This window comes from Aotus nancymaae, unplaced genomic scaffold (assembly GCF_030222135.1).
Source record: "Aotus nancymaae isolate 86718 unplaced genomic scaffold, 86718_ANA_hifiasm-v0.15.2.pri h1tg000043l, whole genome shotgun sequence".
NCBI lineage: Eukaryota > Metazoa > Chordata > Mammalia > Primates > Aotidae > Aotus > Aotus nancymaae.
In genome coordinates, this window is record NW_026988457.1 from 3,898,314 (window position 1) to 3,917,869 (window position 19,556).

Sequence of the window (19,556 nt, forward strand, 5' to 3'; positions counted from 1 at the left end):
CCGCTGACTCAAAGCCTAAAAGTTGTAGTGCTGATATCTGCATTTTTTTTGCAAGTCAATCTTGCCTTTTACATTTGTTTACTGTGCTCCATTGCCATTTCAGCATTTAGTTTTTATTTTTGTCCTGTATTTTCCCTTTAGACTTGATTCCCCTTATTCTGAAGACTCCAGAAATGCAACAAAATTGTTTTATGCAGGAGCTATTACAGCATTTTCAAGCATGAAGTCTTTTCAGTGTATCTAATCTACCATACTGCCAGTAGTGGATGTCTCAGGGATATTTTTTACTCTGGGTTTGTGGCTTTGCTCCTTATAGTTGAGCTTGCCAAGAGTTGAAATTCCCAGACAAATGGAGCATGACTTAAATTATTTTAAACTTAGAATATCAAAGAACACTTAAGGCCAGGCCTGATGGCTTATGCTTGTAATCCCAACACTTTGGGAGGCTGAAGTGGGAGGACTGCTTGAGCCCAGGAGTTCAAGACCAGACTGGGCAACATAGGGAGACCCCATATATACAAAAAATAAAAATAAAAAATTAGTGGGTGTGGTCACATACACTTGTGATCTCAGCTACTCAGGAGGCTGAGGTAGAAGGATTGTTTGGGCCTGGGAGGTTGAGGCTGCAGTGAGCAATGATTGTACCGCTAGACAAGACTCTGACTCAAAAAAAAGCTTAATTTAGACTTTCTTGATCAAAATGGACCCTATGCCAGGATTGGTTTGCTCAACTGTTGGACACACTGTGTTGACTATGCTGATGAGATCATGTGATTGTTAAGTTTGCTCTGCCCACAGGGTGCAAATAAATCTTACTGAATGATGACAATGCTATAAACTCATGTATAAAGGCTAATATATAGTTATAATCACAAACACTTAGCTAGTATGGCTGAATTACTAAGGTTTTACTATAACTTGATTTATGGTAAGGAGACTATTCAAGTGAATGTTGCCATCATTGGCCTGCTATCATGAGCTTGGGATTCTGACGTTTATTATTCTATAATTTATCTTTTTGAGGACAGATCTTATCTATTCATATAATTTGCTCCTTCAATATCACTGTCTTTTTCCCACAAAACAGAAAGTGATACTAACTGCTAACGGATCAGGTTTTGTGAATAAGAGGCTATATAAAGTGAAAAGGCCCTAGAAGGGAGAGAAGTATTTACAAGGCTGTACTCTCATTAAGTAGAGTTAGTGTTTAGTAAATATCTTAATTGAAAATATTAATCTGGAAATATAATGAATTATAGCCTATATGAAAAACAATCACACAATTATGAAAATGTGTTAAAATTAGAGTTTCTAACCATTTTTAAACAAATTATGTTCTGATTTAAGAACTGTATATTTAACAATGGTTTCCAAGATGTACATAAAAATTACAGCAGAAGCTAAGAAATGCCTGCTCCCTCCCCCCACCACATAGAACTAGGTAGTTAGTATTTACAGTAAATAAATTCCCTTAAATTAGGGAGAATTATATTGAATTTTGCTACACAGTAAATAATATATTCAAATGAGCTTTTACAGCATTATTGCTGAAAGTGTGGGTGCTACCAACAGGAGACTGGAATGAAGGGATGAGCTGATTCAGGCAAGGATCAATGAAATACACTTGTGCAGATTCAAAGTTAATATCCAGTAAGAATTCAGTTTGCACAAGTCTTCATCTCAGCTCTGCATGAAGCACTCTCTGGAGCCTCCTTACCAATTGTGGCTCTAAGAATAGAGTAAATTCATTCACTGTTATTTAAACACATATATTATATCCCTGTGTAAGTCTCAACCATTTCAGTTTCAGGGCAAAAGGCTGGATATTCACACCAGATAAGTCAAAGTTAAAACATATTAAACGAAATGGTATTTCAAAGCTTGCATGTTCTACCTTTAAAAACCAGTGAGCCAAAGATGTTCCCATTATTTATAATTATTGATTTCTGAATGTTCATGTTAATATTTCAAAGATTAACATTGAAAAACCTAACAGAAAGGAATAACAATTCAACTTTTTGGCAACATAAATCTATTGCTAGGGCTCGATATAATAAAAAAATCTAAATTAAGTTCTTTGACATCTTGACGTTTCTTATTTCCCCAAAAATTACATTTTTATAGAAAATATATTTAAACTTCAGATAGACTTATGATGGACAATTCATGGTATTTAATTGCACTTAAAAACTCATGCTCAAAATTTCAGTACCAGAAACTAGCATCCATCATCTTGGCAGCAAAACATAAAACACAAGAAAAACTAATCACTCCTTTAAGTGAAGTAAGGCAATTTTTACCTAAAAAGACCTCAAGGTTAGTGAGGGGAAAAAAAGATGCTTGAATGTAAGAAAAGTTCTTGAAGTATTTCTTTTCATCTTCATTCTCTCTGCTGCTTTTTCTTTTGATTTGAAAGATCAGATGAGACCACCTCTAAATGTATCTGGGAGGTGTCTTATGGAATTTAACTTCATAAAAAGAGAAAAGAACTAAGTACATTATGTGATAAATAAAGTATTTTTTATTTTAAATTCTGTCTGAATCCTTGTTCTATCAAAGGCTAGAATGAAAGAAAGAACAAGGGAAACCCCATCTTTTATGATTTGTGATGACAATAGTCAGCACGAGATAGTTTTTCAGTGTTGTTAGAACATAGTTAACAACAACATGTAAGAGAATCTGCATCATTCAGTCACAAAATCTCTCCAAATCAGAACTACAAACTATATTCTAGATAGATATTTCCCTGTTGGTAAAATATAAACTCAGACATGGAAATTCTGCAACATCTTTTTGGAGAAGTCTTAATGATTATACTAGGATCAACAGAATCCTATAACCAAAAGTCCCTTTCTGTACTTTAACTTGTACTAACTATGCTGTTGAGAAAGCTGCTTTCAGGATGTAAGAACTAAATTAAAATTAATGTTTTCTAATAGATGTGCAATACAGAGCTGGAAGCAATAAAATTATCCACTTTAAGAAAAAGGAATATGATTATGGAGGGGGGAAAGTATATGAAGTGAAAACACTGTTTGAATGTTTTACAGTAATTATTTAACACAAGGCCATATATTTAAATTATTATCTTTTTGTTTGTCATTTGAAAACATTTAAGTACACTTGGATAAAAGTGGGGGCTTCTTTGTGCATCTGTCAATAAGTAGCTTTTTGACATTTGTTTATTGCATGAAAATATACTTGTAAGGAGTTTCATAGCCTATTCAGTGTAAGCCTATCTCCTTCATATTTAAGAACTTCGATATATGTTTGGATTTAAACAAGAGCAAATTGTTGTACATGCTTTGGAGGAAAAAATTTTTTAAGTGATTAAAAAATGTTTTTTATCTAATAATACCACAGTCTTATTATACCTCCTTTTACACATCATAATGAATGAGTGATCAAGAACACAACTGTAGATTTAAACTAAAATGAAACAAAAAAGAAAGAACAAAAAAGACAGCCTGCATAGTGACAAGAATCTGTCTCCCCTCATGCCAGTGAAGTTCTAGCTGTGAGCATGCTCAGACCATGGGAGGCACCCAAGTTACTCTATCAGAACTCCTTCTGAGGTATGAGGAGGATACGTCTAATAACTCAATTGCTGTAAACTTATTATTATTTTTCTGGTTTTAAACATCTCTTCAGCCTCAGATTGATTGCAATGTTCCTTCTACTTCATTTCATCGTTCTGATCAATGTCAAAGGTAAGGCTGCTACTTTCTCGCTGTAAATAAGTGCAATTCCCAAAAATTACATTTCTATTTAGTGCTATGGCAGTTGTAATACATTTATTGGGGTGTTTAAAAAACAGACATCAAATTTGCCTTATATTTGTCATTATCTTTAATTGCTTGTAGTCCCATACAGCCTAGTAATTTTTAGATGCAAGCAATTTTTCATGGAAACATGGCTTTGTATGTTACTAAAGCTGTAAATAAAATATTTCAAAAAACAATGTTGACACTAACAATTAGAATGTAGAAAACATGTTTAGGTTTGGTTTTTAAAAGTATGACAAATTAATAAATTAAATTGTGTTTAGTGAATTTCAACCTGTCCATAAAATTCATGTAATTGTCAGTAATATCAATAAAAGTTTATCAGTTAAAATGTAGAAAACATTTTTAGGATTGGTTTTAAAAAGTATGACAACTTAATAAACTAAAATTGTGTTTTGTGGAATTTCGACCTGTCCATAAAATTCATTTAATTGTTAGCAACTACCAATTTTATGTCCAAAATATGTTCATAAAATTCATGTAATTTTTAGTAACTATCTTGTGTTAACGTAATTAAACTAGGAACTCCAAAGCTACAGGCAGATCTAAAAAACAATATCCGTCTCTAAAAGTAAACCTGTTAAAAAAGTTATTAAAAATCCGTAAAAGTGCATTTAGTTAGATAATTTTCTTTTGTTTTTAATTTGTGGACATTTTTATTTCAGTCAAACTCTTAATTTTTAAGTCAGTAACATTTTCATTGTAAAGCTGACCAAAAAATAAAACCTAAATCTTCACTTGGTTTTAAAGAAAAAGACTTGTTGTCAGCCTATACCTTCATAAACAACCTATTAATTATACCCAAGGTTTGCTGGGGCTTATTATTATTCGAAAATGCTTCTATTTTAATTTGTATTTTTTCTTAAAGAATTTTGATAAGCCTCTGAGAATAAAGGTTAAAATTTGAAATTATTTTTATTTTCTGAGAAATTTGTTTTAGGATTTTTAAATATTCAATTTTATTAAGTGGATTCCAAGTGAATATTTTAAATCTTGAAATAAAAGGCAATACTTATGAGGTATTATTTTAAAACTTCTAATAAACAAAAGATTTTTAAAAGACTTAAAATATCTCAATTTTATTTTGAATTTAAAATAATACTAAAACTTTACTTCAGGTATTTAAAAATATATATCTCCATACACCTAGCATGACTTTTTTAGTTTATATTTTAATATCTCTTACATGAAAAGCTAAGTATTAACTATGGGGAAATAATATATGAACTCATCATGCATGCAATACAGTTGTAGCAAGCAGTCTATTTCTTTGATTTAAGGTTCTACTTTAGAAATTCATGTTCTATCCACATTTGAATATTCAATTTTATATGATTTTAAGAATATACAGCTACAAAGTAGTTTCTTGGATTTAAGACATGTCATAGAGATCATCTGTGCCCTTAAAAAGTTATTTAATATATAGGACTGTAACCATAGTTAACCAATTTTACTATACTTTTGCCTTTACTCATGATATGCATTTAATTGATTTTGCTTAAACCTTTTATGAGATGAAAAACATCTATTACTAAAATAACATTTGTGATTTACCATAATGTAAAGGCATCCTTTAAACTAAAACAAAAATTCAATTAGATAATTTTTGTTTGATTTTATTTCTAAGTAAATGCCCATATTTCAAACTCCTAGTGCCAACTTAATAAATATTTATGGATTAATTATAATTCTCTGGAAATTTTTATTTTCTAATTTTATATTACTTTTGACTGCTAATTTAAACCTTTATGTTTAAAATGATTATTTTTAAAGCAAGACACATTAACCAATGCTTTGACATCTTACTCCTACTTATAAAAATAATAGGATTTGCTATATAATTAGTAAAACTTTTTTCTTTTTACAATAAAATTGTGGACAATTAAAATGGTAAGGCTTTTCACAGTAACCAAAGAAAGCTCATTTAGAATTGACTAAGAGTAAAGGTTGTCTTTTTAATTTATGTAATATTTGTGATAGACTCTTAGGCCAGATATAAACAAAATAGAAAATTAGAAATTATATGATTGTCTTTTCTCCTCTGACCATTATCACTCTGGAGTCCCTAAATAATGAGTGATACTGACTGCCTTAAGCTACAGGCAGTAATAGATAACTACACATAACATATCTTATGATTATTACGTGTATTTTGTCATTAATTTATTCACTGTGTCTCTTTGTTAACCAGCTTCAAACCACTTTTTAAAAAAACATTTCTTAATGGACAAATTAGGGACAATATTACAAATAAAAAACAGGGGCTTATGCAGGAAATTAGAAGCATGAAGTATTGAAGCTGCTACTTGGTAACTACCAATTGCTACTTACTCAAGTAATTTACTTAACCTCCAAAATATGCAGTTATCCGAAACTCGGCCTGAGCAGTATTTTGAAGGAAGCAGTGTTTGACTGCCCCCTAATGGCCAAGCTCAAGGCACGCCTGGGATGGGCCTTTATTAGGGATGCCACTCTGACTCGAGAAAAGCTTTTTCATCTGAATTTTAATTTCACACCTTTACATTCATGCTGTGGATAGCTGTGAAAATCAATTACATTTCAAGCCAGTCATCCCGAAGACTGACCTGCTTGCTGGCTGAATGGAGCCCACTGTGAGGGAGGAGGAAAAAGATCGGGAACATGGGAGTTAAAACCTTTAGAAATGTGTTATCTCTGAAGACACCAGCTAAACACATCTCACAACAGATGCTTACTCGTGTGTTCATCTTACTGTGAATAAATATGACCAGATGTAATCAAAGAGTTTTAAGGCCTCTCACTTGAAGTGACAAAATTGCCTGCCATGTCAATTTTAAAGGCAAAATTGGGATGCTGCTTTCTAATAGGTTGATGTTAAAAAAAAAAATGGCCCATTTTTATTCTGGAATATTGTAACCCAAATAAAATTCAATTAACAAAGAATGATTCTGTATAAATAGTTATGCTACAAAAACTGCACTGAATTTTTAGGAATACTTATCTATTTAAGAGCCCAGAACAGCTTGGTTTAGTTATTTGGTAAATACATGACTTTACATTCATCGGATAAAATGAGTGTGCTTGTTTCACATGTGAAGTAGTAGTGGAATTAGAGGTCTAATTATCTAAAAACAAAAAAACAAGCCTCTCATAGGCTTTGCTCACCTGTACTTCCAGGTGTTTTGTACGTATTTTTAAAAATTAAGTTCACACTGAAAGTCAATGCTGTCATCAGAAAAGTGCCCCGAAGCCAAACTAAAACAGCTGATTCAACAGTCATGTGATAAACAGATTTTTGAGTGTTTTAAGATACGAAAAGACTTGAGATTGAGGCCATGCAGTGGTGCACACCTGTAAACCCAGCACTTTGGGAGGCGAGTGAATCACTTGAGGTCAAAAGTTCGAGATCAGCTTGGGAACCATGGTGAAATCCCATCTCTACTAAAAATACAAAAAAATTAGGCAGGTAGGGTGGTGCACACCTATGGTCCTAGCTACTTGGGAGGGTGAAGCAGGAAGTTCGCTTGAACTTGGGAGGCAGAGGTTGCAGTGAGTCAAGACTGTGCCACTGCACTCCAGCCTTTACAATATGTTCAGTGTGATTGATAAAGTTCTCATTTCCTATCCTCCCCCTTCCCACTGTTCTGACTCTGGCCCCTTTGCTCCTGTTCAAGCGTCTCCCCTCTTCCTGCCCATCCCCTTCCTGCTGTCTCTCTCTCTGTGCTTTCTCTTCCCACCGTTCTTTATCCTCCTCTCCTCCTCACCTTTGCAGCCATCTGTCTCAGCTGCTCTCCCAGCCTGTCTTCCCTCCATTTCTGTCTCACTCTCCTAACCCCATCCTTGTCTTCCTGGTGTTCTCATCTCTGAAATCTCCCCTCTGCTCTCCTTGAATCTGTTCTTCAACTCTCTTGCTCTCTGAGTTCCCATCAGCTCCAGCTAAGCCTTTTTCCTGGCCACATCCCATTCTTCGTAACTCACACCTGCTCCATCCTGACTGGTCACATCTGCCTTTTCATTTCCACTTTGGAAGACATCTATCCCTCAATTTGCCCCCTTCCTCAAGTATTCCTGTCTCTGATTGCCTCCTGTCTTTGCTGAGCTCCCTCCCCAGGGGCTTCCTGGATCTTCTTTGTCTCCCTTTTTTGGCCCTTGCCTTCTTTCTATTATTTGTCTCTATCCCCACAGTCTCCTGACCCGGCCAGTGGTCACCATGTCTGTTGCTTGCTAGAATACATGCCCAAACAGCACCAAAGGAGTATTGCATTTCTGTATTACTTCAATACTGGCATGCTCTCTTTATCTAGGTGCCATAATTTGTCTACAATTCTGAAATGCAGAAAGCTCAGAAAACTGAGCTGATCACCTTTGCCTACAAAATCTGGTCAGAATTGGCCAGGAGCTATTTAAAACTCTTTATGCACCTATTGTAAAATTTCATACATTGTGCTATAGAAAAATGTTCATGTGTTTGGTTATGGAATTTTGCCCCAGGCCTGTAGGAAATGTTACATAGCTTATAGCATGTGTATTAACTTTCTAAAATTAAAAAAAATATTATAAATTCTGCAACATATCTCTCCAAATGGTTTCTGCTATGATGGTACAGATCTCTATTAGCCATCCTCCTCTTCAGATCACCAACTGTTCTATGCCATATTATTCTTGAGTGGTATAATGGGTTTTTTATTTGCCCAAGGAAATTCAGTGTTAATAGAATGTATCTGATGAAGGAAAGATAATTTTAACTAATTCTTTTCTCTGATTCTAGTTTATTTTCTATGCAATCACTAGGTTTTTTTTTTTTTCAGTTACTATATTATTTATTCCAATCACTCCAACTGTGTTTAAAGCTGTCTGTTTGGGGTTTTATAAACTTTCATTCTTATTTTATGATATCTTCCTTCCATTGCTTCTTTGAGAAATTTAATCATGCAGCATTTAAACTAGTCTTTAAAGCTCTATCAGCTGGGCACAGTGGCTCACACCTGTAATCCCAGCACTTTGGGAGGTTGAAGTGGGCAGATCACCTGAGGTCAGGAATTCGAGACCAGCCTAGCCAAAATGGTGAAAACCTGACTCTACTAAAAATACAAAAAATTAGCCAAGCATGGTGGTGCATGCCTGTAGTCCCAGCTACTCAGGAGGCTGAGGTAGGAGAATTGCTTGAACCCATAAGGTGGAGACTGCAGTGAGCCAAGATTGTGCCACTGCACTCCCCCTCCTGGATGCACTCCAGCCTGGGCAACAGAGTGAGACTCCATCTCAAAAAAAAGCCTGTAATCCCAGCACTTTGGGAGGCCAAAGCAAGTGAATCACCTGAGGTCAGGAGTTCGAGACCAGCCTGGCCAACACGATGAAACCCCGTCTCTACTAAAAACACAAAAATTAGCCCAATGTGGTGGCAGGTGCCTATAATCCCAGCTATTCGGGAGGCTGAGGCAGGAGAATCACTTGAACCCAGGAGGCGGAGGTTGCAGTGAGCTGAGATCACGCCACTGTACTCCACCCTGGACAACAGAGCAAGACTCTGCCTCAAAAAAAAAAAAAAAAAAGTTCTATCATCTCCTAATTTCCCAGGTATGAATTCTCCATTTTTTGGAGTCCTGGACATTTTCGTAAAGTTGGAAGAATGTTTCTCCTGCACACATCTCCCCAAAGTAGTCCCAAAAAGTACTTCCATATAACCCAGGGAATGTTCAGATCTGAACTGTCACATCTCAGAGTTTGTGCCTGTGGCTGATCCAGTTCCAAATCTCATGTCCATTTGCAGAGGTATTACTACTCCTTTCCCTGCTGGCCATGGGCAAGAAGCATTATTTAAATCACACTCTTGGTGGTCAGACAGTTATACCATGCCCCATGCATTATCAGGGGTTCAGTCCCAGTCCTTGGCTTCAGGAGATCCCAGCCTCTGCCGGTTGGGCTGCACTAAGCCCCTTTCTCAAACTGGCATTGGACCCAGCTCTGATTGCTTCTCCAGTCCCAGCTCCCCGCAGAACAAGTGGCTTTACATCCCCTCGCAACAGTGGCTTTTTCTGAATTCATGTTCTATGGAGAGCTTTCTTTCCTATAACCTAAATGTTTTAATGAAAAAAATATAATATCACTTTTTTCTGTGTCTATGGAAGAGTACGGTGTGAAAACATATTCAGAGTTTTCTCACAATGGATGACCTTGATCCAGAAGTTTAGCAAAGAAGGTAGCTTTTGTCCTTCAGATTGTTTTCAAAGATTGGACGTGGGTGAGCATACACAACAGAGATTTGGAATCGTGAAGTAAAGTGCTACACAAATATTAAGAGATTAGGAGAGGGAGGCAGCAGAGTAACAAGGATGCTGGATTTGGGGTCAGCAAACCCATGTTCAAGTCATAGCCTTGACCTTGACTAGTGTTTGGCCTTCGGCATACCAAATGATCTCTCTGCTTCATCCACAATACTTACATAATTATCTAGTTTCCAAGAACTGCTTGTCATGATGTCAAAGATTCCAGAACTTCAGCCCCTGAGGATTCAATAGGTCTATGGTGGGCCATGGGTTCTGCACATTTAGGAAGCAGCCAGGTGGTTCTGATAAACCTATTCCATGGATCATATCCCTGGAAAAACTGCTCAAAATATACATGGGCTTTTTTTTCTTTGAGATGCTAATTTTTGTTATATTCTTTGTGTCTACCAGGATTGCTCATTGGATTCACCTGGATTATTTAACGCATTTATGCTACTTGAAATGGTGTTTTAAATGTGGGGACAATAAAGACAAATTAAGTATTTGGTAAGGGAATAGCCGAATCTACATTGTCTAATTATCAATATAAAGTTTCTTAACAAATAGCATAATTCAAAAACTGTAATTAATATGCTAGTTTACCTATAGAGCAGTCTTGATGTTAATTACCACTCCCACCTTCAAGAGAAATTAATAAACCCATAACACAAATGGCTAAGGAAGAATCTCTTCTGATTTGGAGCCAGATTCTACTTCTTATTCGTCACTTGGCTTTCATTATCCAATTTTTTATTCGATTATAGCTCAGCCAGTAGACGTTAATTAGATAGGCCTCTCTCTTTTCCTCTTATTCACACCTTGCCTGGGACATTCTGTTTCAACCCCATAGTCTAAAAAATAGTATATCTATTGCTGTAGATATTTCTACTCCTAATTTCCTTCCATTAAACCCATGGTATATAAGAAATGAAGCAGATATGGATTCTCTTTCATTCTGCCTTGAGAGCCATTATAAAATATGCCCATAAAAGCCTCAAATTCAGTCCAAGGGTGAGATGATAGTCTCTATGTAAACTTTCTTATTCGTAGGAAAAGGATAATAATCTACACTGAGTGTTACGGGAAATCTCTGTTCCCTTATTTGAAGCCATTTCCTTTTTGGCTGTTTCCTGTTTCCCACTTTAAAACACCACTCTTATTGTAATAACTAAAGTTAAAATTAACTACTTGAAAAATAAGTTGCCCTCCCTAAAAGCACAGGCTTGTGCAAATGCTGTTATTTTTGTTCACTTTACCTGTGAATTGTAAGTCTTGAAAAGAATAAAGCATGAGAAAATTACCTGTGCTATGACCCGATTCTCAAAATTACATGGGCTGCCTTACCCCAGCCTACATAGATTCCAGCTGAAAAATCAGGAGAGGCCCTTTGCCACTGCTCCTCTCCATAGAAGATGGCTAAAAAAAAAAACAGAAGATGGTGCCAAGCGAGTTTTTCACTTAAAAAACTGAACCATTGGTGTAAGATAAATGAAAAAGAGAAAATGAACATAAAGCTATTATATGCACTCAACCTACATTGATGTCATAGTCAGCAGATGTACACCCAAGTTTGGCCTGAGCTTCTGACGTGGGTTATCACTGAAGTGCTCATGTGCTCTCCACTCCCACATATGTAGCTTTAGGTCTATGTAGCTCACTTACAGAAACAGCATTGCTATTCCTGAAAATGTTAAGTTTAGACAACAATTTTTGAGGCAGCTGCTATATACTAAGAACTGAAAACTTTTCTAGCCATTGAGAGAATCAAAATTAATAAAATAAATTCCCTTACTTTTAATGGCAAAAACCGTAATTTATTTTTGCACCAGCCTAATATAATAATAATGACATGCTATAAATATTACATAGAGGTATGTGCAAGATGGTTTGGGCAGAAGAAAAGGAAAGATTGTACTGAGGAGTGGTTTGGGAAAGTCTCAGTACTAAGTTTTTACAAAAATGATTTCTGAGATGAATATCAAAGAAATAGGAAATGTATCTAAAATGTAATTTCATTTTCATTTTAGATACAGAGAACACCACATGCTCCAATCTTAGTATCTTAATTATCTTAAAAGTCCAGGCTGCCAGGAATGTTTTCCTAACTGAATACAAGATAATTGTAAAAATTGAAGGAGAACTGCCCACTGGCCCTGCTTGATCTGAAATCACTTTGGATTTGTTCATTTTCAAGACTATATAGTATGTCATTGAGGAATATTCCGCAAGTTTTCATCCATTTTATTTTTCAAAGATCCTTGGATTGTTTCTAGCTTGGGGCTATTATGAATAATGCCTCTGTGAATATTCTTACATGAATCTATTGGTGCACATGTGCATGAATTTCTATGGGCATTTACCTAGAAGTAAATCTACTGACTCATAGGGTTTGCACAACTTCAAACTTAGTAGATAATGACAAACTGTTTTCCAAAGCAGCTGTTCCAATTAACACTCCCACCAGTGTATGAGAATTTGCATGATTTTACATCCTCACCAAATAGTGTATTGTTGGGCTTTAAAAAAAAATTATACCCATGCTAGTAAGCTTAGTGATATTTATTGTGGTTTTAATTTGCATTTCCCTGATTATGAATTAGATTTAATACCCTTTCAGATGTTTTTTGTCATTCAAATATCCTCTTTTGTTCAGTACCTATTCAAGTCTCTTGCCCATTTTTCTATTTACTGTTCATTTTTTCTTTATTGATTAGTAGGACATCTATGTTTGCTAATTACAGACACTTTGCAAATACCTTCTACTCTTCAGCTTGTCTTTACTCTCTCTTAATGATGACTTTTTAAAAATACATTCTTACTTTTTATATCATCTAATTTAGTTATCTTTTCCTTTATGATTTGTGTTTTTATTTGAGTTTTCTTCTTTGTATTCTCCTTAATACATCTACCTCACAATCATAAAAAATTTTCTTTTATGTTATCTTCTAGAAACTATATTGTTTCACATTTCATATTTCAATCTATTCTACCTGGAATTGACCATCCCCTCGCCCCACTGCTCTGTGGTACAAGTGATTACATGTGTGTCTGGCTTTTTCCAAACTTTCTATTCTGTTCCATTGGTCTATTTTTCAATCTTTGTACTGACATGACACTGCCTGAACTGTTGTACCACTATAATAAGTCTTGCCATACTGATAATGAGTCCTCTCTCCTTGTTCTCCTTCTTCAATGTTGGCTTGGCTCTTCCTGTTCTTTTGCATTTTCACATGCTGCCTTTGAGAATCAACTTATCTATTCCTACACACATACTCTCGGGATTTTTGTTCAGATTGCTTTGAATCTATAGATTGATTTGGGGAAAGAATGAACATCTTTAAAATATTGTCTTCCACTTATCTAGGTTTTAATGTCTTTCACTAATAGTATATACTTTACATAAATGTCTTGCCCATTTTTGTTACATTTATTACTAAATATATGACCCTGTTCATGCTATAGTAAAAGGTGTGTTTTTAAAAACATTTCATTGTCTAATTGTTGCTAATATTTAAAAATACAATTGACTGGCCGGGCGCAGTGGCTCACGCCTGTAATCCCAGCACTTTGGGAGGCCGAGGCGGGTGGATCACGAGGTCAAGAGATCGAGACCATCCTGGTCAACATGGTGAAACCCCGTCTCTACTAAAAATACAAAAAATTAGCTGGGCATGGTGGTGTGTGCCTGTAATCCCAGCTACTCAGGAGGTTGAGGCAGGAGAATGGCCAGAACCCAGGAGGCGGAGGTTGCAATGAGCCGAGATCGCACCATTGCACTCCAGCCTGGGTAACAACAGCGAAACTCCGTCTCAAAAAAAAAAAAAAAAAAAAAAATACAATTGAGTTTACAGATACCTTGCAAAACTCACCAATACTAATAATTTATTATTTTGGATTTTAATATTCATACCATATTTATTAAATCACTGTTTCATGTCTTTTAATAGTCACACCAAATTATATATTAAATCACTGTGTTACGTCTTCTCTTCCAATATATATACCATTAATTTACTTTTCTTGCTTAACTCCATTGGCTAAGCCCTCCAATACAATAACAAATAGATATAGTAATAGTGGACATCGTTGTTCTGTTCCCAGTCTTAAAGGGAAAGCCTTCAAAAACTCACTCACATGCTGTGGGGTTTTATAGATAACTACACTTAATTAAATCAAGTAAGTTACCTTCTATTTTTAGTTTGTATAGTTTGTTTGTTTGTTTTGTTTTGTTTCTTGAGACAGTCTCGCTCTGTTGCCAGGCTGGAGTGCCCTGGCACTATCTCGGCTCACTGCAATTTCTGCCTCCTGGGTTTAAGTAATTCTCCTGCCTCAGCCTCCCGAGTAGCTGGGACTATAGGTGTGCACCACCATGCCCAGCTAATTTTTGTATTTTTAGTAGAGACAGGGTTTCATCCTGGTGGCCAGGATGGTCTTGATGTCTCAACCTCGTGATCCGTCCACCTCAGCCTCCCAAAGTGCTGGGATTACAGGCGTGAGGCACTGCGCCCAGTTTTTCATAGTTATTTTAAAGTCAGGATCTGGTAGTTCCATCTCTGGAGCCTCTCATAAGCAGAGTTAAAGACAAGTGACAAACTGCAAGAAAATATTTGCGAGTTACAGAACAGAGGGCTAACCTCCCTAAAGAATTCTGGTTGCATTTCCAGATTCCGTTTTCTCACACGTAGTTCCAAACACTGGTCCTGACTAGTGCTGCCAGGAATGAAAGTTTCACCATCCCATCAGCATGAATTAGATGAAAGACAGTCTTTTCAAAGGAATAAATTTTTCACAAAGCCAAATGTATTCCTTTGAAAAGATTGTCTTTTCTTCTGTAAATACGTTCTATTTTTTAACAATAAAATACTACTTTTTTAATAAATCAACATTAAAATATATGGTAACTCAGGGTTTTAAAATCATCCTTATTTTACAAACTAAAACATCAGTCACTTTTGGCAAGTTTCTCTAAATTCTTTAATTGAATCTATTTGGTCTAAGAAATGCAAAAGTCTAGAAACCTCAGTGTATTGACAAAGTAAACAGAGCCAATGAATTAAGGAGATAAAGAGGAAGAAAAGGAATCTTTAGAAAATATGGAGGGAAAGAAGCTTAACCTGGTGCCCAAGGTTGGATGTGTCGAATACAGGACACCAAGCAAGACAAGGACTATAAAAGAGCCATTGGATTTAGTGTCAAAAAGAACGATAGAGATTCTGGTGATAAGAATGTCAGTGGAGCAGCAAGGTCAAGATGGAAGCTGCGGATTTAAGAACAAAAGTGTGATAAGGAAGTAGAGACACTGACTTACTTGTATGGTTCTTCTGAGAAATTTAATCATGAAGGGGAGGAGAGTATATCTCAGTTTTACAGGCAGGCAAATATAACAGGATTTGGGTTGGTTGACTGGTTTATCTGTTTTGAAGATGGGAGCTGTACAATGGAGAGACAAAGATATTGAAAATAGCCCAGAGCAGTGGCTCATGTCTATAATCCCAGCACTCTGGGAGGCCGAGGTGGGTGGATCACTTGAGGTCAGGAGTTCAAGACCAGCCTAACTGACATGGTGAAACACCATCTCTACTAAAAATACAATAAAAAATGAGCCAGGCATGGTGGCACACACATGTAATTCCAGCTACTTGGGAGGCTGAGGCAGGAGAATCACTTGAACCCAGGAGGTGGAGGTTGCAGTGAGCCGAGATCATGCCATTGCACTCCAGCCTGGGCAACAAGAGTGAAAATCCATGTCAAAAAATATGTATATAATATAGGAAAGAAAGGAAACAATGAATGCAGAGCCTGAGAAAGTGAGGTCGAGTGGAATACAGAACATAGATGGAAGGCTTTACTAAGGGAAGGAAAAGAGACTTTCATTCTTTGTGCATCACAAAAGAAGCATCCAGGGCCTTGGTCTAGTCCTGTGCAGTTTCCATACACTCAGCAAGAGCAGCCTACGTTGACAGTACTCACACTTGCATGAGGTGGGTCCTGCCCAAACACACACTGCAGCTTGGGATGCAGGTACATTCATAAGTGGATGGGAATAGAATCTGGGACAATTCCCACTAAGAAGAAGAATGGCCAGTGAAAGTTCCATGTGACATAGCATTTAATGCCTCTGAGAGGAATTAAAAGACAGAGAGAGGCGAAGGGACCAAGGTACCACCTTCTCTCCACATTTCCTAAACCAAGTTCCCATCGGGCTTCCTCTCACCTGTCTCCTTCACAATCCCCCTTTCCATGGTCTTCTCCCCTTCACCCACCACACTACCCATTCTCTCCATTCACTGTTCTCAGCCAGGCTTTAGGAAGAAGGTAGTCTCTCAACTCATGCAGAACAAGATGAATTTTACATACTAAAAGATAAGATTTTAACCTAAAAGAATGCATCTCTAAAGTTGGAGTTTTGGCAGTTTACCAGTCAGCAGAAATAATACTTTGGAAGAGAAATCTTCCTTCTTCTCTTAAATCCCTTATAACCCACAAGGGCCACAGTATTCTGTTCGTGACCCACATAAAGGCACCCAGGCAAGGAGGATGTGGGGCTGACATCCATCCCTGTTAAGGATGATGTTGGCAGTTTGAAATTCTTTTTTTTTTTTTTTTCAATATAAATCAAAATGTATTGAGCCTACACTCTGCTCCAAGACATTAGGCATCATTTCCCCAAATCTGTCTTTCAAACATCAGGGAGTCATCTGAAAAGGGAGAGGAGTAATATTTTCTGCTCCCCGCAAAAAAGAATATCTGTGAGTAGTGTCCTGAGGGTATTTCACCAGTATGAAGTGGTGGCTTTGTCCAAGAACAAAATGACAGAAAATAGAGGCTTGGAGAAATTCTGTTAGGACAGGAATCTCTGAAATGGAAAGGAAGTGGGGTAAATATGTGTGAATGAAACTGGATCAAAATTCTGAATATAATGATTAATGTGGCCAAGAAACACCATCCAGGCAGGGAGGACCAAACAGTTGCATAAAAGGGTAGGATTGCCAAGTTTAAAAAACAATGACAACCTCCAAAAGGCCAATTTCTCTTCCCCTACTTTAACATAAAAGCCTTTGAAGACAGACTTCCCTAGCTTTCTTCAAACAAACAACAAATCATCCACCCCACGAAGGTGGACTTTTAGTAAAATTCACTCTTTGCAGAAGTGGGGGGACTCTGGGCAGGTGCACTCAGCTGATGGAGCTACTTCTCCTTGGCTTCTCAGTGGAGCTGCCAGGGATGGTGCTGCTGCCCGCCTCAGAGGTACCAGCCCCTGAGTTCCAGGTAGGAATGGACACTGTCTGCCTTGCTGACTGACAACAAAACACAGCACATAGTAGGCACTAAGTTAACACTTTCTGGATGCTAAATGAATGTTTCCTCTGGTGCTGCAGTTGGTAGGCTCTTTAGAGCAGATAGCACAGGCTTCATTAGTAACTTCCATGGCCCCTCTGCATACCATTGCCTCCCTCAGTGGCCGTGCGGTCTGACTTGGGTTGAACACCATTAAGGGTGATGCGCTGATGCACTCCTCCTTGGCCTATACCCTCTGTGCTCCTTCTGGAGCCATCGTCCCTGGTGTTAGAGCCAGAACATCTGGCTGAGAGGATACAGGCTTTCTTCAGCTGTATGTAGGACTAGCATTGGCAGAGAAATAGAGAAAGCAAAGGGGACTTGCATATCTCCATCAATTCTGAAACTGAGGACCTGAAATATGATTCTCACCTGCTGTTTCCCAATAACCCAGAGAACGTGTCAATGGGCAGCAAAAAATAGCCTTGGGAAGCAGTCCAGGTGGCTTTAAAAAGTCATCCAAACTTCATTTTAAAATCTCTTGGCACAGACACATCCAGAATATTGACCAGAAGACAGAAGAAGAGTGATTACTGAGCAATTCTCTTTCATATGTTCGAGCCTCGCCTCAGCTGTGTGTTTGGCAGGGGTCCCGTGGAAACCACTGAAGAAGCCATCAGCATTGGGGGGATGCAGGCATCCTCCATTTTCATACTCCCCAAGCTTCAATCAAAACCGTCTCTTTCTACTTTCACAGATGGCAGGAAGAATACACGACAGAATACACTTTCTACAGACAGCTAGCAGTTCTTTTTTCACTATGTACTAAGTACAGCAGGGGTTCTTAATTATTATTTAATTTGTATAATGACAGAGCAGAATGATAAATGAAGTGCATGAAAGACTAAACAGTATTTTCTCATCAGAATAACAGCCTAAATCTGCCGCTTTGGGAAGCTTAAATTTTGAAGAGCGCTCTCCTTCTTTCCTTTTTTTTTTAATTTCTAAATGACTCATTAATTCACATGTTCATTTAAAAAATTATTGAGTACCAAGTAAGGCACTAAGTTAGACAATAGAGATATAGGCCACAGAGAGAGAAGGGTGGGGAATAGACTGTATTCATTTATTTTCCTTCTACATAAAATTTATGCTTTGAAATGTCTTCAGGAAGATGCCACTCTGGGGTAGAAAACAGGGAATTATGAGAAATGCAGTTGACAGGTTCTATTCATACATGTTCAGTCTCTTCCACCCCTTCTTTATCCACACTTGCTAGATGCAACTCAATTTTTTTTCCTAGGGAAAAGGAAACCATCTGGATGCCTTTTATTTATGACAGTTGATTGCTTGTTTGCCCCTGCCTCCTAGATGGTCTGCATATGTGAAATGGGCATTTAGTTAGGTCCAGCCCTCAAAGAACTCACAGTCAGCCGGGCGAGGTGGTTAATGCCTGCAATCCCAGCACTTTGGGAGGCCAAAGTGGGTGGATCATTTGAGATCAGGAGCTCAAGACCAGCCTGACCAATATGGTGAAACCCCATCTCTACTGAAAATACAAAAATTTGCCGAGCGTGGTGGTGTGCTTCTGTAGTCCCAGCTACTGCGGAGGATGAGACAGGAGAAGAACTGCTTGAACATGGGAGGCGGAGGTTGCAGTGAGCCGAGACTGTGCCACTGTACTCCAGCCTGGGACACAGAGCATGACTCCGTCTCAAGCAGAAAGAAAAAAAAAACCCTCACAGTTATTTTCAATGATAAACCCTGGAAGGAAACACCACGTGCCACCTTCAAAAGATCCTACTCACACTGCCTCACCTTTCCATTTCAAAATATTCTTTAATTGAATGCTTGATTGCTTCTTCCAAACATTAAGAAAATATTGTTAGGAGGTTGTAAGGACATTTTCCTTGGTTATTTATCATTTACAGTCCTCCTTCAGCTTTCAAAAGAAATTTGAAATACAATAAAAATCATGCATGTGATACTGCTTTCAGATGGAGTAACATAAAGAAGTAGGGGAAGCTTTTATTTTAGTCCCTTTTATTTCTTTCAAAGAAGTCACACAAAAAATCATGAAATGCTATGGCACAGGAAGCTTCCATTTTACAGAGCTTCCTTCTTAACATTCTATTTTCTTACCTGGTGTGGAAATTGCCTGTGTGCTGACACTAACCCAGGGTTACCATGGGCCAGGTGCTCTCCGCACTTCATAAGCATCAGCTTGTCTAGTCCCCAAAACACACCC

At 37.3% G+C, this 19,556-nt stretch overlaps 1 protein-coding gene across 1 annotated transcript in view; it reads left to right on the forward strand.

The window, feature by feature from the left end:
- Nucleotides 1–3,640: 3,640 nt before the first annotated feature.
- RXFP2 (relaxin family peptide receptor 2) overlaps nucleotides 3,641–19,556 on the forward strand; it is a gene marked incomplete at its 5' end in the record, with an annotated part of 64,987 nt that continues 49,071 nt past the window's right edge. The window contains one exon of the mRNA XM_012465511.2: nucleotides 3,641–3,710. Within this exon, the coding sequence (XP_012320934.2) occupies nucleotides 3,641–3,710 (70 nt within the window). The remainder of the gene's footprint in view (nucleotides 3,711–19,556) is intronic.